The 21420-nt window shown below is 42.3% G+C and overlaps 2 protein-coding genes across 15 annotated transcripts in view; both read right to left on the bottom strand.

Moving 5' to 3' along the window:
* Positions 1-12161, bottom strand: part of scrib (scribble planar cell polarity protein) — a 59436-nt gene extending 47275 nt beyond the window's left edge. For all 7 annotated transcript variants that reach the window (XM_068582091.1, XM_068582086.1, XM_068582092.1 and 4 more), the window contains exon 1: positions 11098-12161. In XM_068582091.1, the coding sequence (XP_068438192.1) occupies positions 11098-11256 (159 nt within the window). In that variant the 5' untranslated portion in view covers positions 11257-12161. The remainder of the gene's footprint in view (positions 1-11097) is intronic.
* A 725-nt stretch (positions 12162-12886) lies between these two features.
* On the bottom strand, positions 12887-20858 carry LOC137788671 (poly(U)-binding-splicing factor PUF60-like). 8 transcript variants are annotated; one of them, XM_068581665.1, is made up of 12 exons: positions 20800-20856; positions 20134-20230; positions 19783-19878; positions 19007-19096; positions 18452-18502; positions 17306-17467; positions 17076-17168; positions 15645-15858; positions 15327-15559; positions 14603-14735; positions 13656-13903; positions 12887-13574 (listed from the first exon to the last, which is right to left on the bottom strand). In XM_068581665.1, exons 3-12 carry the CDS (start codon positions 19858-19860, stop codon positions 13275-13277), a joined length of 1602 nt encoding a protein of 533 aa, XP_068437766.1. In that variant the 5' UTR covers positions 19861-19878; positions 20134-20230; positions 20800-20856; the 3' UTR covers positions 12887-13274. The 8 variants fall into 8 exon arrangements, with proteins under 8 accessions (XP_068437766.1, XP_068437772.1, XP_068437765.1 ...); XM_068581671.1 differs by lacking the exon at positions 20134-20230 and having other exon boundaries at positions 20800-20858; XM_068581664.1 differs by lacking the exon at positions 20134-20230 and having other exon boundaries at positions 14621-14735; positions 20800-20858.
* Positions 20859-21420: the final 562 nt, after the last annotated feature.

Raw genomic sequence — 21420 nt, 5'->3', positions numbered from 1 at the left:
CTGCAGTGACAGGAAAACCCCGGCCCATCTGGTGTCTCTCCCTGACAACATAGGGCACGCACCCCCGTATCAGGCAAGCCACTGTCCCTGGGAGATCCATCACCTCGGAGACCTGAATGAAGAAGCCAGAGGAACAAAGACGCAGAAACCTCCCTAGTGACACTCGGCTGAAAACTGAGCAACACTTAATTCAGACACTTTATCTGCTTGAAGATAAAATACAAGTGCACATCTGCACTGCATCATCACAAACAGGGGAACCATTACTGTGATGTAATCTGACTTCAAGGGTCTGTGATAATAATAATTTATTTCTTAAGCCAGAGGAACACTTAAGCACAAACGCTTATTCACAATACCAGGCAGAAGACAAGGAAGCCGTTACTTAGGAATACAAAGCAACGACCATTAATGTGTCACGGAGACAGCATAATTACAGAGTTGTCTGCACACCCTTGCCGCATGACTCCAGAGAGGATCAACGCCAGGAACAACCAAAACACTGGTCTTAAGCCCACGGGCAAGCACATGCTGATCCCCAATGGCTGTCTAAAACACTGCTCTTCTAAATGCCTGACGTCATGAACTTGGTTTGCGATAGCGGATCTAAAAATACACTACAGGGGAACCTGCACATGAAAAAGAAAATTCACACTGTACTTTAGTGCACAGATAGCACATGTTGTACCTTTGCCAGCATGCCATGCTCCATGTCTAACAAAAGATGAAGTTACAGGGTCCAACCAAACACGCATGCACGCTCCAGCTGTACTCGTCCTTGACCTTACTTGACATGTTCCTGTCATCAAAAGAGCCGACAGATTGCCGAGCGGCAGCGAATGTACAAGCAGTGTTTACAGCCCAACCTGTGACGGCGAAGTCATTTAAACAAAAACACGCACTGTGATCATGGATTTAGCAGGGTAACAACAACAACTAAAACGGGAGAGTTGCAAGGCCTACATTTTCCATTTTGGATAAGTTTGGGTAGTAAAACATCTCAGTTAGCCAAATATCACCTTGTTTCTTTCTCCCAAGCCCAGTTGATGTCATTGTAAAGTTTTACTAAGTTAGATAGTCAAAGTCCTCGTGAATGTGCTCATTGGGCTGCCGGTGTCGTCCTCATGCATCACAGGACACAAAACTGCTGCAAAATTTTTTTTCTTTTTTTCAAGAAAATAAAAGAGATTTTGGTGACATTCTTATTTCTTAAAATACATTTCTAATTTGTCTTTTCTAACAATTGTGCATGTTTGTATAGTGACAGTTGGTGTTTAATGACGTCATTGTCGTCTCGTCATTGTCTCCTATTCATGGGAAGAAATGTCTTTGACGAACCTGTTTAGAAACAAAATTAACACTGTTCCACATTATTTCGGCTGTGCTCCTACTCAGTATTCCCATTAGTGTTTTAGGTCCCTGAGGTTCATGGTCAATCTTAATTAAAACACTGTTGGAATGAGCACAGTAATATTCAACAAGGGAGACTTAAATTAAGCTTGATTAGCTTGAGAATTCAACCGAAGCAAAGCTGTGCATATCATGCATGCTTTGGTGTTTGTCTAAGTATAGTGTCTTTGTGTGGGCTTTACCAACAGGAATGTGAAATGAGTAAGTTCAAGTGTGTGTGTGTGTGTGTGTGTGTGTGTGTGTGTGTGTGTGTGTGTGTGTGTGTGTGTGTGTGTGTGTGTGTGTATGAGCAAGAGAAGGGAGTGAGTGTAGCTTTCAGAGGGAAGGGCAAGCTCCTGGAGATTCCAGGCATGCCTGAATTTCCTCGGATGTCACGTGCTGTAGAGCAAACACAGCTATGCTGGGTTAACTACACTGAGCACGCCAAGCCTTCGCACTTTTCCCCAAAATGTTTCATAGTAGAGCCAAACCATTATGAAGATAATGCTACGGTAAAGTTGCTAACAATGCCACTGATCAGGTTTAGTTGATCAAAAACAGTCAATCTTTGTTAAATTTAAGATTACAAATAACATAGAAGTTCCACGGTAAGCCGTTTTACTTTTTTTTATCTCCTGAAGCCTAAATAAGATTTTGTCGTGTTTGACTGAACTGTTACACAACTGTGAGGGAAGAAATATTATTAGAAAGCTGCCTGTTGTAAAAGAGAATGAATACAAAGAGTGGCATTGTGATTTGTTTGCAATTCCTCGAGTTAAAATAACTGACCTTCTCCTATAAACAATGCTCCATCTATCTCCACTTGCCGAATCACTCATCAGATGCAGCTGTTATGTTGTGACCGTGTTGTCAACGGACTTGAAAAGCAGACCTCAACACAAGAAAAAGCAAAGGAAGCCGTTAAGTGCTGAGGCCAAAACATATTCACGAGATATAAAAAAAAGAAAAACGCTAAGTAGAAAATCAAGGCATTCTTGCTGCACTGGAGATGACAAGATGTCCTCGGAGGGGGGCTACCGACAGACTAATGTGCACACATATGCAGCCGTGTCCTTTTCTACAGACCAGTTAATGCTTCGTTTGTTATTCTTCTCGGGCATGAGCGTGACACATGTACGCATGTGTGTGTGTGGTGGGTGCTGCTTTGTTGTCTCCAAAGAATCCCTCTGTGCTTTCCATCGACCGCTCATCTATTCGCTCAATCGTACACACGAACATTGACACATCAGCACCTTTAGAAGCCTGAAATTGGTCATGTGGCACGACACACACACACACACAGACACACAGACACACACACACACACACACACACACACACACACACACACAGCGTCATATTGTGTTTTCTCAGTAACTAACAAACCATGACCGTGTAACTTTGTTATATCCAAAGTCCCTCACATTTAAAAAAAGAAAGCTTTTTCCACACAGTTGTATCAAATCGGTACGTCACAATTGTGTATTTTAATATACACAATGATCTGCCAAAATCTAAGCACAAGTCGGACAAGACAAATCTGCATAGAACTGACCGGCACAGAATGGAGAGGACAAATAAACATTGAAAAACGTTCAGTACCAAAGATTACACAATTCCTCCTTCCCTAAAAGTGGAATACGTAATTAAAAATGTCCACTCTTTCTGGAATTTCACATTAATGCTTTTCTCCAGAGCTACTTGTTACAGAGAAATATGATAAAAACAAAACAAAATGAGCACTTGTGGATATAATTTTGGGCACTGTTAGTCAGCACACTGACTGTAAAACACACTCATCTAAATTACAGCCGAAGATACACCAGCATAATGAGCAACAGGACATCACAATCAAATACAAGATGTTTCTATAACCTTTAGTGATTCTGGCTGATGGTAGGTCGAATCAATAGTGAGATCAATAAGGAAGAGAAGTAGACATCAAAGCAATAAAGATAGTTGAAAATGATTATTCAGTCAATGATAACTTCAGTGACGGGAAACTTGAAACACTCTTGAATAGGGCCCCGTTAAAGCATAGTATTGCATTTGTATTTAATTAGTCAGCAGGTAAATATTGTATACTCAGGCACTGAAACGCAAATGTGTGTGTGTGTGTGTGTGTGTGTGTTTGTAGAAAAGGTATGTTTGGCTTCACTTATAGCGGGCCAGCTGTTTCAAGAAAGCTTTCAACACAACCACAATAAAACTCCATTATCTATTTTTACACATTTGAGATATTATTTACCCAGATTAGCTCACGGTCAAGATAGATGCCCGAGACATTTCTCATCAAAACGCACACGGGGTTGTGTAGCCTGATGTACTGTTAATTTGCAGCATTAAGACACAGCACAATTGCAGCAACACACTAGAGAGTTTAGAGACAATCATCAATCCAGATTGTCTGCGAAGAGAGAAAATAATCCCCAAATGGACCCAAGTGTTTTCACTCTGGAGGCCTGTAGATGACAGACAGCGAGATAGCGTGAGACAAGTGAAGCGTACTCAAGTGGTGTAGACACTGTCGTCATAGTAGTAAACACTGCTGCAGCCACATATGTATTACTGTACGACTTTATTATGACTCTCGAGCTCTTGGGCTTAACATTCCTTCATGAGTCAGTGCCACATCTTGTAAAACTACAGAGAAACAAGGTGCTTTACATTAGTTATCGTAAACTCGATCAGTCAGGAGACACCAAGCGTCTTTGTGTGTGTACGGGGGAGGCCGGGCAAGGAGTAAAATAGAAACGCTGCTTGTACGAGGAGGGAGTGTGCGGCACAATAAAACATAAGCCGAGTTCTTCTAAAACCTCCTGTTTTCCTGCCTGGACTCAAAGTCCCCGCTATGAAGAGAGTGGAGATTGTCTCACCAAAACAGGGCATTCCACGGTTCACTTGATTATTCCCACTTCCTGCTCGCAGGGAAAAAAGAATCAACAAAAAAAAAAACACGCCGTCAACAAATCAGCTTGAACCCGAGTGCCAGAGTTGTCCCTCGGACAAACCAAAAACCAAACTTTGTGTGCTTCCTTGAGCAGCAACTTCATTCTGAACTGGCCACCTGTTTTTAAACACATGTAACAGCAGGGCAGCTCTGTTGTGGTAGCTGTTGTGTCGATGAGGTGGTTGCTAATTGGTTGTCTACTCATATTGCTGAATACGTATTCAAACAGAATTTGTGGCAAATGGTTCTTCGTCTAAAAATATGAAGTATCTTGGATGGAGATGAGAGAGCTGAAGGTGTGGGACGGTGACCCATTCAAAGCCACAGGTACGGAAAGTACACAGAGGCTGAGGATGTAAGAGCTATCAGGTTTCACAGTCAGAGATAGAGGGCTTTAATGGCTGTGTGGCCAGCAGATAAAGGGCAGTATTTGTTTGTGGTTGGTTTTAATGCCATCCAGGCTGACCTTTTCCCCCACAGGCAGGAACATCAGCACCCAGACAGGTGACAGGTAGCCTCAAAAGCGACCGGAAACATAGTTCCTGAGGTCCTGCTAATCAAACGGTTCAGAAAAAGCACCCTATTCTAAAGAAATATCCTTTTTAAATTGAACCAATCCAAACTTTAGAGACGTCAATCTGTGGCCTAAACATACCCTGCTGAAAATGTGCAAATGCAACAGACAGTTTACTCAAGCAGATTCAACACATGACACAAGAGGACCTCAAACTGTCCTGCCAACAGGATGGGAAATAACCAACCTTGTAGTCTCTGCACTTATGTTTATCTATGTTTACCAAGCCTTATTGACAGGTAGCAAGTATTACTGTTGTTGTAGCTAATGTGAAAACTGGCCACTGGCCACTTATTGCATCCGACAAAAAATAAAGTTTCTTTCGTTGCGTCTAAGCTCAAAGATGTAGGCGTGCCGTTCGCTGCTTCTAGATAAAGGCCGACCTGCTTCCTTAACCTCTTTTCTAAACACAGGCTGCAGAGAGGATAAAATCAACACATAACACAATGGGGCAACAACAAAAAAAGAACCTGTAATGGCTAAAAAAAGGCGTCACCTTGCACATCTTGTCTTTGTGTACTTAATGCCTGTAGCCAACAAAGCTCCTTTCCTATCACATTGCTGCAGCATGGCATGCAGCGCAGCCACAGACTCTCCCCAATCGCAAACAGCTGCCACAACCACCAAAGCCATCAATTATTCACCGGGGCATTGCCTCCTTGTTTACCTTTGCAGCTGGCAACCAAGGCCTCAGTACATGCGAGGGCGATACGTAGCAGCCGCGCGAGTTCACCAGCGTTTGGTCCAAAACACGCTGGCGAAAGAAAACTAGTTAAACAAATCATTGATCAACAAACTTGTTGTTGATTTATTGTAGATGAGATGCATCAAGCAAAGACTGAATTCTGGTGGCAGGCTTTCATCACTGTCAATGTAAATCCTCCGCACTGTAGACATGTTTACTTGTACATACTGTACATAATTATCCCTACTACGTGAAAAGATAGCAGCGATGTGTTTTGCATTGGGGGTTGACATAACCCACTTAAAATGTTGCTATTTCCCAGAAAGAACACATGACTTCTCAAAGGGAAAGCGAGGCGAGGAGGGAGGATGTGTGTGTATATGTGCGTTTGTCTGTGTGTGTGCTCCAGTCAGATAGAACAAAGCCGATGATCCATCTACGTGCAGAAGTCTCCTGGGGGCCGGCTGTCTGCTCTGTGACCACTTCTCTCCCACCTGACGCTGTATGTCAGCCTGCCTCTGGTGTTCAGGGTTGGATGAGTGGCCCCAACAGCACCTAGAGCCCCAGAGGACCGGGGATCAGGGAGCTCAGCTCAGCTCCCTGATCACTTCCTCCAGTGGAGCTCCCCCCCTTATCCAGTTAATCCATCTCCGGAATGAAATGCACCCCCCCCCCTCCCACTACTACTACTACTACATACTCACTCTCTCACTCACACACACACCTCCCAGTACCCCCCTGTCCCACCAGATTGGGGGAGGAGGTGGGCTGGCAGGATGTGAGACCAGCTGGCCATCAGCTTAGACAAAGAAACCTGCTGAATGTGCTTTCGCATCAAAAAGAATCTCTCACATTGCCGTTTCTTCATGGCCTCACTAGTGCTGGGTCACTCTTCAGTCACTGTGATCCAGCCTGATTCTTGTAAAGGGGGAGGGGTGTGGGGCTGATTACAAAAGTTTAAAGAAAAACTCCACTTCTGTTTTTCTCATGGATGGAGTACTCCACAATCAGGGTTGGGGAGGGGTAAGAGTCCTTTTCAGCCACAAACTGAGGAGACCGTACGGCCAAAATACACAAAAACAAAACATTGGAAACCAATCTTACTTCAGACACTTCAGCTATAGTATCTCCGGCTTCAACATGCTTTACCAAAGCAGGAAAGAGGAAGAAGTGAGAAAAGAGCGGCGTCAGAGGAATGATGTGGTTTTACCGCAGAGGGGCCAGTGGCAGGTGTAATTTATCTTTTGTTCTCGTCTGGTTCTGCTAGTCGCTAGGGAGAGAACAACCAACGGTTCTCCTGTAAAGTTAACTGGAAACTCAAGGAGGAGAGACTGACTGCAGAACTCACAAGTGCACTGTAAGGACACAGTGAAAAGTTTATATGTCCCAGATTTTATATTCTCAAGACAGGATGCATTTCTATCACACCTTTATTGGGATTAGTAGATGGCTGAAACAGCATTCATTTTCATTAGACTGAGCCATTTAATCTTCTTTAAGATAATAATATAGACTAATAAAATAAAAGTCATAAAAAAAATACAACACTTGACTATTTCAGCTTGGGTAAACAATGGCAGACCAAATTCTATTCAGCAGGAGCTGAGAGAAGAGGCTTAATTTGGGTTTCTCTTGACCCGAGGCTGAGCATACACAAGGGACTCAAAAGAAAAGCCCTTCGATTTTTATCAGCGCGTTTATGTGGTTGAAAAGAGACCCAAATGGCAGACAAGCAGATCCCAGAGGAAGCGTACACTGAGACGCACTGGCGTGTACAAAAGGGGGGGGTCACAACTGAGATGCTGAGGGGCATTTTCATGGCCGGGTGAATCCCTAATCTGCCCTTTAGCCACAGAACTGTTAGCACACACGCAGAGAGGGCACTCTGGCACAGCTGAGGATTAGAAAGATTGCATAGTCATCTTTCCTATTTATCACAAACATATACTTAAAAAACAACACAATATTTTCACATCTCATATTTGTATTTCAGACGAAACCTGACTTCCTAGTAGTGTAACTTTATGTTGTTTTTAAACTGGTCATTTAAAGATTTAGCCGCCGAGTTATAGTAGTTATAGATTTCCTCACAGCCCGTGGGTGCAACAGTTCTCATATTTCTGGTTGCGTCGAGTGTTAAAGCAGGAAATTAGTACTGTTACATATCAAGTGTACCTGAAAGGTCTTATTAGGTAATTGTACCGGGAGCAACATGCAGAAAACCTGTTTTGCAAAGTCTCATAGGGACACACCCATCAAGGATTTGTTCCCTATTTCAACAATGAAAAAAACTAAATAAGAACAAGTAAATATACTCTGTGTACATGTCCATTTGTCAGAGACATTTTTGGGCTACTGCTGCTGCCCACTGCACCTGCAGCCCAGCTCGTTGCTTTTTAGCAGGTGTAACTGACCTACAACCAATCTTAAAAGTGATCATTTGAGTCATGATATGCGTGCAGACTTAATGTAAGCCTGGTCAAGGGCAGTGCACACAGGACACACACAGGAGCCATGACATTGGATATGAGGGTGAGGGGCAATCAGACTTGTGAATGGACTTCTTTGTAACCTGTCATGGGACTTGAGACAGTTCCCTCTTCTTCAACATGATCTTTGAGGCAGGGTAAGTTTTTTAAAGCAGCAAAGAGAAGTTCAGATTGCCTCAGTGCAAACTACCCTGCTGAAGTGAAAACACAGAACAAGTTTACGGAAATACCTATTTCATTGTGGGGCATGCACTTTTAACCTGACTATCACATGCTAGTCATCAATAATTGACAGAAAGACCTAATTGACCAGCTCACTCTCCATTGTTGTTATACTGCTCCAATAATGAACATGGCTGCTTTATAGTAAAACTACATTAAAACTCAAAACATAATGTCCCAATAACAAAAACAAAAGACTCATTGCAGATTATCTGAGATTAGTTTTTTCTGTAATCAGAAAACAGAGGAGCAATAAAGCATTAAGGGCTAAGGATGTATGGACATGAGGGGAATTCCTGACCAGCTGCACTACTTACAAAGGTTTCTCAAAACTCATTCCACACAGATAAGTCATACTTAATGCCACTATTCCGTGTAGTATAATCACTGCCTGGACATTATCCCACCCTAAAATCAGACGAAAACAGAAAAATGGTCATTCTAATTTATTTTTTTTACAAACCTAAAATGGTCTTCATGTGGCAAATAAAGACATCATTACCACAGAGAGTATAATCTAAGATTGGCGGGCGGTGCAGTGGGGGTGATTCACAGCAAATTTAAGAAACCATCAGGGTGTCTAAATCTCCATCTGTTCACTATGTTAAACCCCAAGCAGAACGAGCTAAAACTATCCACCCACGGCAGCAACCGACACTAAATACCACAATGCAACACTATTGCTTTATTGATCATTATCAATCTAAAACATCGTATTGGCTGTGTGTCATTGGGGAAAATTTTACAAACTGAGGTATTTACCAGACTGAAACTAACTCTGCTTGACTGGCCTGTGAGCTTGTGACTGTGTCCCAGGTCAGTTTTTAGCTCCCCACCTTTGAAAGAGATGAGTTTGTAAAGGTGTCGCCTGTGAGACAATCATTCTCCGTCTTTAGCATAGATATGTTTGTGTAATGCGTCCAAACTGGGCTCATTCCTGGATATATGGGATGAACTGCTGAGCAAAAATGACTCGGGATGTTAGACTGACATCTAAAAATAGACCGATAAGTCAGTCCACAGACTCATCTCTGACTTGAATACATAGTGACAGGGAAAGTGCACACAACTGCATAAAGATGTTCAGACCATCACTCATTTATAAACTCATTGTGGTCAGGCCATTCATCATACCGTCAGTGACCCTGTATGGGCTTGACCTCCCCCGCTGAAGCCCCGCTGACTCTGAGGACCAGGGAGGGTCCGTATGCTTTGTGTCTGCACGCTACGCATTCACCAGGACCACACGAGACATTCTGTCACCACGCATTTATGTCTCCCAGTTGAAGCCAGCACCACACGGCGACTGTGTCAGTTAGCTGTCTGCGCCAGAATATTTGGGTGTATCCGTCGGTCGGCCTTACAGGGTCCGTGCAAAAGGTACACTGTGAATATCTGACAGGTATGAACTAAGTGGAGGGAGATCAGTGTCTGCAAGTAAGCCTCATCAGGCAAAGTATAGGCATCAGTTTTTGTGCCAAGGATTGGCCATAACGACACTCAAGACGGGTTACATGTTGAGCGGAAAGAAACAGTGAAGCTCAGGGCCAATATGTGTGCCCAAAGTAGTTGTGGATGAGGCCATATTTTATCAAACTAACTTGGATGTAACATAATTACCCATGTGTAAAAACTAACACGGCAAAACAAAGGGATTGCTCAAAAGAGACAAATGCATCCATTAGAGGCTAGAAGAAGAAATTACATCGTTTGGAATTACAGAAGAAAACAGGCTTCAGTCAACGCGTTAGCCTGTGTCGCCCTTGTCTGGTTAACAGCCTTCATTAGTAAACGTGCCACTTGGCCCTTTCACAACGAAGCTAAAGCCATGAAATGTGAGAGACTGACAATGTCTACTGACCAGTCTATTCATACAAACTCTGCTGCATCACACAACCACAGTCAGTCCCTTGTTCTGATTATGAACAATGCCTTGAACTGAATAAAACCAGGAGAAAGTCGACCAAGCGAGTGCTTTGTTCCACATCTCTGGAGAACTATAGGGGAAACAGACCAACAACTATTCCGCTCCCCTTAAAATAAACTCTTTGGCCATGCAAAGAGGACTTTTCTCATATTTCACATAGTGGGTGTGTGGGTGGGGACAGCGTTGCAATTCATTCCACGCATGCCTTCCCACACTGAATCCAATCCAACTGGCCAGTGATGGCTTTACTAAAGGCAACATGTTGTGGGCCAGCTGTTTTGGTAGTCCCTCTGAACATGCAGCATATCCACCTTGCAGCCAGAGAACCCTCTGACTAAAACATCCCTTCATCCTGGTCTATTTGCATTCACACAAGTTAAGGCATCAGCCTTCATGGATTTACACTACCACTAAAGGCTTAACTGTATTACCTAGTTGTGACACCATGACTCAAATTTGGATTTTGACATTTGTAGACATTGCTGAAATATAGTTATCCTCTTGGGCAAAACCAATTTAGTCCATATCTGTCATCATTGTATGAGGCTGTTACAGCACTGGAGGACATGACAACACCAATTCCCAAGAAAGCAGCTGCCCATTCTGAAAAGGGAGTACTGTACCTGAGCAGGTGATATCATGCGAGCTATTTCACCTAACGTGACTTAAACACAATTATGCACACTTATTATGTATGCACACTTATGTTCAAGTGTGTGGTACTGCAGGCGTAAATAAACGTGGGTAAAACCAGGACACCATTCAAGTCGGAGCCAAGTGTATAGCAACTCGTCAGGGGCATCATACACGTTGCTTTTTGACACAGAGGAGGCATTCTCTGGTGTGTAAACTCGTGCATACCTTTGGTAGCTCTTTGAGTTGGTTGGCATCGAGGAGAAGCTCTTCCAGGCTGCGGCTGTAGCGGAAGACCTCATCGGGAACTGTCTGCAAGTTGCAATGTCGCTTGTCCACCGACTCGACGTGGCGGTTGCAGCGCCACAGGGGAATACACTTCAGCATGTCCGGCCGCCGTGGGGGATTTGGTTGCCGGTGCTACTGAAAACCCCGCATCGGAGGGTGAAGGTCGGCGGGAGAGACGATATTTTGGTGGGCTCACTCTATGTGTAAAAAAAAAAAAAAAAACACTCACTGTGTTCCCACGACGATCCTGAACGGGAGGCCGAAAATCCACTTAAGAGACACAAAAAAATAATCCCTTCGACCTGTTCGCGATATTCCCAGTTTCAGTTCAGCTGTGTTCAGAGATCGTCAGCTTCGTCCTCGCGTCATCCACCCCGGAATTGCAATTAACATAAAACAATAAACGAGAACTCCCGCCTGCCTTGAAGTATTTCCTCACTTCTTCACAGAGACGGTTAGCTTGTTTTGCTCACCGCCACATCCCTTGTACAAGACCGACTTTGCCGTGGCTAACTGAATAAAAAAACAAGCAGTCAACGGTCCAGCTCTGCGTTAACGGTACTTCAATTAGCCGAGTCATGAGTGGTGACCGCTAAAACAACCACTTGACTTGGGTTACAGGTGAAGAACGACCGCAAGGCAGCTCACGTAAACCCACGGAGCGAGTCAGCAGAGATTAACCCGAGTATGGCTGCGCAAGGGATGTGCTCGTCCTCACCGGCTGTGTTGTTAGCAGGCTAGTTACTACTAGCTAACACCGCCTTTGTGCCTAACTGCTGTTAGCTAACTAACGTCAGTCCAACGGACGTTACGTAAAACGCGTTCTTAACCGGCCAAACGTGTGTTGTAGAAACATCCCAACAGACTCAATAAAATGCCCTGTGACTGTTGTTTTAATGCGACGCAGGTTTAAAAAAAAAAATACCAGCAGCGGTAGCAGGCGCTTCAGCAACAGCCGCGCATCCCTCCCCTTGGTGAGCCGAGGCAGACCGGGTTGTCGTGTGGGGGGCTGGGCTAAGTTCGAAGTGAAGCAGCACAGACCACACGGTAGCTTACTGGTGCCTCTGAAGCGGGTGAGTGGCTTTCTCGCGCCATCTAGCGGCGGTGTAGAGCAGATAGATAGATTGATAGATGAATAGATAAATCACTTAAACTGTTTAAATTTGCTGCATCACCAGAAATGTTTGCAAAAGAAACAGAGTACATAGCAGAAACAATCTGCAATTCAGTGTCCTCGAGAACAAACCCACGCATCTAGGTCATTGGGTTTGAATTACTTCAATGATGCTTTAATGTTTAGAAGTCATGCTGCTTCTTACCAGATATTCAATGCATATATGTATTCCCCCTATACAGTTTGGTTTTAAGTCATCTTGCATGATGGTGCGACTGCAGATGCAAGCACATGGCAACGGTGAACCTTTGTTCCAGTATTATTTTTGCAGCAGACACAAAATAAAAACCAAATGTGGCAAGTTAACACCAGAGGACTGCATTTGCAGAGCAGTCATAGTTGAACCCAAATAACAAGTGAAAATCAGGCAAGATAGTCTCACTCAGTCTGAAAGGGTTATTTTAGATTTTGATAAGTTGTTAATCCTGTAATGGTATCTAAAGCAGTATAACTAATGGTCAAAAATAAATAAAACATGTTACTTATGAATCAAATACTAAATTCTACTAGCAGAACCAAGAAGCATGGACAGTTCACAAAGACAAGGGGATTATTTAACCATTTATTTAAACAAAAATGCATCACACTATTGGTAGACAAACAATAACCTTTAATTGTGGAAAGAAAATGGGTTTACATGTCCCGGTAACTTCATGAAAGGATAAAAAAAAAAGGAGTTAAAGCAGGAAACCAAATGCATTACAAGGTTGGATTGCAAAATTTTGAAATTTGCAGCAAAAAAATAAAATAAAAAAAAAGTCTTGACAGATAACAAAGCAACAAAACCGCAATATTTTTGAATGAATCCTCAACAGCAATTTAAAAAAAAAAAGAAATAAACATAATTACAAATTTCAGAGCTCCATATCTATAGCTAATGACAGGCTGAAATAAGTTTGGGTTATGGTACAGGGATGGATGCTGGTAAACCATTTCAGACATTTTACGCGGAGAGGTCACTGCTGTTGAATCGGTCTTGGTCATACACTTCTGCGACAACTTTGCGACCTCCGAACCAGCGGTCATTGAGGGCCTGGATGGCTTTATTCATCTCTGAGGCCATGGAAAACTCTACAAAAATTTTGACAATGATATCTGCATCCTCCTCCTCTCCTTGCTTTTCTTGGTAGATGATGACTCTGTTGACGGCGCCGAACTTCCCGCACTCTTCCGTCACCTCGCCCTCCAGGTCGTCGTCGATGTCCTCCGGTCCAACCATATTTCGAAGCACCATCACCGTGGACTGGAATTTCAAAAGATGTTTCCGCAATTATTTGGAAAACATAACGGACAAGACAAATAAGTTTCTCAACCCAAACCTCACCTCGGACTTTCTAAGCAGTTTCTGCATCACCATATGTCTGGCACTGCTGCCCGAGATGCTCATGTGTTCCTGGTCACTCAACATCTCCTGCCCTGTACCATCCTGCAGCATCTCCTCCTTCTCCTCTTTCCTCTCTTGCTGGTTGGAACTACCAGCTGGATTCGACAGGACTGGAGGAGATGCGAGCACAGGGTTCACAAGACCAACCTGGGGAAGCACTGGTATGGGAGGACGCACTGGAGTCACACCTTCATGGGACAGGCAGACATGCAGTCAGTTACATCAAGGGTGCAATAAGAAACAGAAAAAAAAAAGTTATTTATTTGTGTCAATTGGACCTGATAATCCACCACACACTACGGCTCAAGTTTGATCCTGTTGATGAAATGTTTATTTATGGCTTGCAACTTGATACCATTACAGTGAGTTATGACAAAAACGATCCATTAACTTTTCATCTCCTTCAAAGAGTCGCTCACAAGCACTAAAATTGCAGTATCCAGTCATCTGCCTGGCTTTACCAGTTGGCCAGATACGTACATACCACGGTGGTTCCTCATTTTGCAATTTATAATACACAAATCATTCTGTGCTTTTGGAGTTTGCAACAGTTTGACAACATCTTCATCAAATACCACCATTTACTCTCGGTTTAAGGACATAGAACAAAGATGGCGCTTTGGTAGCATTAAGCTAAACTCTCTTGGCGTAATGCCTCCCACGAAGGAGGTTACGTTTACATCCAGCCCCAGTGTTCATGTTGTATAACATTTAGTGGACAGAGAGATCTTGAGCCAACGACTGTAAATAATTACAGCGGTCCAAACATTGTCATAAATATATAACCGACTCGGCTTTGAACTCAAATTCCTGAAACTTAACCCTAAATCTCTAATCAATCCATCATGTTAAAAAATATTTCTTACTTACTTAAAATGAGCACTCACTCATGTCTTGGTACACACCTGTGATGACCCCTGGTGCCTGGGCAGCCATAACAGCCTGAGGTATTCCCATTTGCTGACTGAGAAGTTGGGGCGCGGCTAACGCCCCCAGGACTGAAGCGCCGGCTACCGCCTCCTTAAGAGAGGGGGGCCGAAGACATTAGGTAAGGGAAACACACAGAGCACAGCACAAGGCAGCAGAGTCAACGATCACACAGCATGGCACAGAGTGAGCTCGACCGTGACTCTCGCTAGTGAGACTCGAGCTCACCAACTTTACCGCAATACAGCTTGATGGACAAAATCAGACTAACCTTAGCAAGTCATACATATACAGCGGTGATGTGTAAACACATTTCCATCATGACACATCAGGCTAGGAACACAACTGTCTGCTTTATCGTTGTGACTGTTCACACTGAAAAATAATAGCCATCAATGTGTTTGTGCTAAATAAGAAAGACATGGCAGTGCATGGGGGAGCTTTTATCATATATTACTATACAATGTACACTATATAAAAAGAGAATAACTCTTTAGATTCACATTAAACTTGATAAATAAAAAAAGTTCACGCCTCAGAAAGTTTAAATTTTCAGGGCTGCTAAATTGACACTGTGTCAGGGCAACTATTGTTTTTATGTGATCCTACAATTTACAAACAATGTTATGCCCATATCATTTGTGATTTTGGTGTCAATTCTAGCTAGATCTGCGTTATATTTACCTGGAAGGCCATTAAATCCCTTTGGAAGGGATTCATACTTGCCTGGGCCGTTATCTTAGCAGTGGCTGCCGCTGCGGCCACAGCTGCAGCAGGCGGCAGACCACCAGGGGTCGTGGGGGTCAGTAGGGGCATGGGCGGAGTCACTGCTTTGCCCACCCGTAGGTACTGACCCCCAAGGTCAAAGAGGTTCATAGAAGACACAGCATCCAGGGCTGACTGAGGCTTTTCATACTCTGCAAGTGAATAATAGTAGTAGTAGTAAAAAGCGGAGCAAGGGCACCACAAAGAGAGCGAGCGAATGAGGGCCCTCCAGCTCACCAATGAAGCCAAAGCCTCTGTGTCGACCTGTGGTGGGGTCTCTGGCTAACGTGCAAGACTTGATCCTTCCGAAGGCCTCAAACACACTCTTGATGTCATCGTCTGAGAGGTCCGGGTGGACCGACGCCACGTAGATCCGATTAAAGGCGCGCGCCTCCTCTGCCAGCTGGTCAATGATGGGTTGCGCCTGACCGATGTTACTTGGCCGCCCAACCTATAGCACAGATCATACCAGCAGGGGCTACTGAGTATGTTTTTTTTTTTTTTAGAACGCTCTACCGCGAAAAATCCATATCCCTGCAACGCTACCTTTTCGAGATTCACGCGTTGAGTCAAAGCCACTCCTCTACTTCACCATAACAGTGCTATACTGGAAAGTGTTTTCTAGTTTTTGCATAGGTGCATGTTTATTATTACACTCATCTGATAGAGAAGTTCTGAGGTCTTAAAAAGCTATTATTGTCTTTCATTTATATACTGGCCATAAGGTACAAAATACTCTTTAATCGTATTTTGAAAACATGACCATGACACTATACTTTGGACAATATTTTGAGTTCTATGAAGATTACAGTAACTTTTTTCAGAGCTTTCTCATTTTAAATGACAAAGAATTAAAAACCTGCCTATGTGAAGGACAATCCTAGGGATGTCCATCAGCTGAAGATTAATTTAATTACTGTACTAAAACTTTAATTCTTGATGAATAAAATTGTCGGCTTTAATTACGCCAGTGACAAACAAAACAACTTTCCATATATGTAGTATAACTTAATTTACAATGCATATACTAAGCTATCTTGGAAGTTAATGCGAAACTATAAAGCAATGAACTGCAGCGTTATTTCAAAACAACCACCAGCTCAGCCAGTCACACTGTGCAAGCACAGTGTGACTGGCTGAGCTGGTGACAAACCGACCGGAGAACGCAATAAATTACTCATGCTACTGCTACGCACCCTGACAACTTCCTTTCCCTATGAAAGACGCGCATCTAAGTGCGACTGGGATCTGTACTACAGATGGGGCGGCCAAGCAACACCAACCAGGCGCAGCCCATCATCAGCACACCTTGGACACAGAGCGACGCCACGCGCCGCTGGGCATCCTACTGGAACTGGTCACTAAAATAGCTTTGATGACATCATGGAAGCATAACACACAACACAAACAGACAGTATTCTAAACATACACCCATACATACACACAACACACAAACCTGGAAATCAACAAAACACAGAAAAAGCAAAAAGGGAGAGAAATGAGTCACATATGAGTAATTTCACAAATTAAGTATCACAAAAGCAGTTAATTAACAAATTGAATATCCCAAATTCCATCTAAAATGTATATAAAATGAGATATTAAATTGTTTCCTGTTGTCCACGTGTACCTAACATCTTGAGGTAATTGTATTTCCAGACAACGTACCTTAATGTTTCGCCCACCCAGCATGACTGAGTTCATCTGCTCCAGAGCCAGCTGAGCAGCCTCTGGTATATCATACTCCACAAAGGCGAACCCCTGCAGTCAGCCAAAATGTAAGAAAAACAGAACACTGAATTGATCTGGCAGCTTTTTGTGTAATCGTCAGCATTAAATCAAGGTGTTGAAGGTTGAAGCATAATTTACAAGATGTTTAGGACTTGAATTACACCGACCTTATGTTTCATTGTAACGGAATCCCAAGACATGTCAATGCTCTTGATTGGGCCGAAGGGGGCAAAGGCCTGTCTGATGGTGTCCTCACCAAGCTCATAGTATATGGAGCCCACATATACTCGACACATGATGGCTAGGGCACGTTGCCGCTGAGCTGCCACCTACCAACCAGGGAAAACAACACGATAAGCATTAGAGAGTAACAGAAAGAAAGACACAGACACACAAATAATATGAAATTTGTATATTGTACTGGGATTTCTTTCCACCTAAAATAGTTTAGAGGCCGAATCCAAGTTAAGGAGTCTGGGCAGGTAAAAGGGGAATAATGGGATACTGTAATCAATGGACAGAACTTTGTGTAAAAAATACTAACATGTCATAGTTATAAAATATGGATGCCAACACTTGTAATTACAATTTTAACTAGTCTGTCACTACTTATCAAACATGAAGAAAAACACTGAAGTTATTGACATGCACAGCCCTCACAAATATGTGGCTTCATTAACTAACCTGTAGTCCAAGGATGCAAGTAAGATAAAAGTAATCGTGGACTTCAAACGAAATCCACACAAAGCCTTGATGAAAGCATTTCAAACTTTCTTCTCAAGTTTAAGAGGAGGGATAGTTTAAGAGGAAGGACAGTTTAACCAACCATGGTTGTGCTGTGTTTTAAATGATGCTTTTCAGGTCAGTCTGCTTCTGTTATTTAATTATATTGACAACAAAATAGAACATGTGCCTAATTCATGACATATTGGAAAGTTGACTTGATCATTTCATATCGAACAAATGCATATTTAATAAAGAGAAATGGCTGATCTAACGTTTACAAAGCCCTTAAAAAGCCCATTGAAAGACAGAGTTTTGGCTACCTTCTTGTTAAAAATACTAATGCACGTGATCCTATAACGACTCAAGAAACCAAATAACAAGTAATTCTACGGTTAAGAGCAGTCATGGATCTCACAAATTATTACCAACAGGGTCCCAGGTACTCTGGCAGTATAAGGTTTTTACAAAATAAGCATTCCTTGGTTAGATATGTGGCAGGGACTGTTGCTAAAGCAACCAGTAAAAGAAGGGGAACAGTCCTATTCCATTGGTATGCGCACAGAAAAATAATTTAATAATCTATTGACCGATTGTAAAGGTGAGAGAGGATCTCCAAAGCCCATTGTCACTGCTGCCATCTGAAAGACAGTAAAGATGGAAAAAGTGCTGAAAGGTAGGTTAGATATCGCTTAGCTTTGCTTTTTCAAAATAGTCATTGCTTTGCTAGATAGACAAAAGTGTTGAGGCTAACCCCCATACTCAAAACCACCTTATAAAACATACAGTTTGGAGTTATCTTCCATAGCTAAATTACAAATCACCACAGCAATAAACATAAACAAGCCCCCGATAAAAGTGCAAAGCATTTAACAAGATAATTAACGCCTTCTTGAAGACATTCTCCATCTGAAAAAGAGCAGAGGCCAAAGCAAGGGCACATTTTCTACAGCTGTAATATTTTTCACAGCAATGTGAAGAAGGGAATAATAAGACTTCCAAGAGAGCTTAAACAAAACCAACTTCTGGATCAAGAGACTTACTAATGCAGAAAAATGCTAAGAAATTCTGCCTAGAATCAAGACTTAAAAACCACACGCACACACACTGTTTGGCAGAGGACCAAAACATTTTACACATCTCACCTGCAGGTTGGTGAGCTGTTGTTGCTGGTGGGCGATAGTTTGCTTCACCAACACACTCTTAATGCTTTGTTCCATGGCATACTTCTTAGCCTGGAAGAGGAGAAAGGCCATTACATCCAAGTTACTCATATAAACAAACACCTGTTATATCATCATCATTATTATTATTATTATTATTATTATTATTATTATTATTATTATTATTATTAATACTAAGACTAAACATTGATAAACACTATAAGTACATTTAAATGTTTATTTTTGTCAGAAATTTCTTAATTCATCTTTTTAAGTTACGTCCAATGGTAAAGAAGCAACTCTGTGAGCATTCAGTATGAGGAAGAATATCAATGCCGCATAAATGATGGTGCAACATTCGAATGAGGCCTTACCTTACAGGTCAGGTGTTGAAAAGAATACCAAAATGCAACAAAAGTAATTGTATGAATAATTTAATGAAGAAAAAATACTACTACTGGTTCAAGTAGTCTACTTTTCAAAGGGGATCTCATGATAAGAAAGTTATGTTGTACTTTCATTATTTGTACATTGAGTCAGAGCACATGCATACAAGTAATAAGCTGATTAAACACCAAGTTACACAACCTGGACAATATATTGGCTTTATCCAGGAGAGATCAGGTTTCTTGAGTTGTCTATCTAGCCAAACCATGTGTATGAATAGGATGATTTCAATATATGATAGAAACTTAGACTTAAACAATATCACTTCAGGTACATTTAGGCCGAATAAAAATGTGTCAGGAGTTTCCTACCCTCTGAAGTGCCTCCTGCTGCTCTGGGGTAAGAGGCGGCAGGCCGAGCTTGGCGCCTGTGCCCTGTCCATTCTCCATCGTCAGAGCTTCACCTCCCTGCAAATCAGAAACCGAATTCATTCAGACAAACACAACAAAACATAAAAATACAACTCAGAAACAGAGTCTGGAGCAATAACACAAGGCTGTACACACACACATACATACACATCAAAACCATAACTTCCCAATAACGTTAATTGCAATCTGAAGTCACATCACCTCACACAGCACAGGTTATAATTAAATATGCTAGCATATACAGGACATACATCCGGATTTAAACCAGGTGGGACCGGACGAACTCCTTACCTACGCAACCCGCTAATGGCTGGGTCCACCAGACTGAGACAGGAAAGCCCCCAAGGGGAAGAGGACTGATGGGGAAGCTTTAACAATTCAACAAATTCTAGGGGAAATACAAAAATGCCTTCAGACTAACAATAAGAGAAACAGGCAGCGAGCATTATTTTTACATTGCAATCCTCACATAACCAGCCCGTCTTTCCTTAAATCGTAGTCATCTAGCTAGGTAGCTAGCTAGCTAACGTTAGCTTGATGCAAATTAATGCTAATGGTTGCCTTAACATAAGCTGCGTTTGGTTTAGCCAAGTAGCAACAAAGGGCTTCAGTTAACCCGTGGCTGAATAAGTGCAACGTCATAGCTTACGTCGATATATGCATTACCTACTCTTTATTACGCATAAATGACCTCAACTGATACGTATTACAAAAACTCTTTGTATGATTAGCGAGGCCTGGTTTCCATTTAGCTTGTGTTACCTTTGTTGCTAGCTAATGTTAGGCATTCACTAGTATGGCGCGTAAAGCGAGCTGTATTTTCCTCAGTGAGATATACTGTACATTTACAGGATATTTAGTACAAGATAAGTTCTACTGAACATCGCCAATTACTTACGCAACCGCAATTGTAGCTGAAAAATGTTATTGTGCCTTTTTATCAAGGAATGTATTTACCGCAGTCTCCGTAACCGCCATGAAGCACACCGTCTTAGAGAGGCCTGCACTCTAAAGCTCTCGCGAGATCTTGATGGTTTCAATGGGAAATATCGCGAGATCGGAACCGTCGCGAGGAAATGGGCGGTTGTGGAGTGTTGACGAGAATCTCTCGAGCTGTTCATGAACCTCGCGGTCAAATGTGTTAACTGCATTTACCCAGCCAATGTTTTAATGAAATGCTTTATTTCTATGGTTCCTCCATCGTATAATCTTCAGATTTGGATAATAAAACATTTAATTTGATTGAATGTGTATTTGATAAGGAAACATTTGTTATACATATATAATTGCAAAACAGTGCAATATCTTTTCATACATACACAAAGTCTCTGTTCTTTCCTGCAACATTATTTTGTTAATCATTAGTATTATCTCAACCCAGCTACACTTCATAGTGTAATAATTCTATAGGATATGTTGCCCAATCTGAAATATGCGATTACATTCCTGTAATAAACCAAATAAACGGTGTACATTTGAAAGTCATTCAAACCTTATCCTTTTGCAATTTACTTTCAGCTCCAAGTTTGTTGAAAGAGGAACAAACTACTTTTTGTTTGTTTAGTGTACTTTAAAAAA

Source organism: Clinocottus analis, unplaced genomic scaffold (genome assembly GCF_023055335.1).
Source record: "Clinocottus analis isolate CAN_PGR_092001 unplaced genomic scaffold, fCliAna1.0.p SCAF_18, whole genome shotgun sequence".
In the NCBI taxonomy this organism is placed as follows: Eukaryota; Metazoa; Chordata; class Actinopteri; order Perciformes; family Cottidae; genus Clinocottus; species Clinocottus analis.
This window is presented reverse-complemented; position numbering and strand designations above follow the sequence as displayed.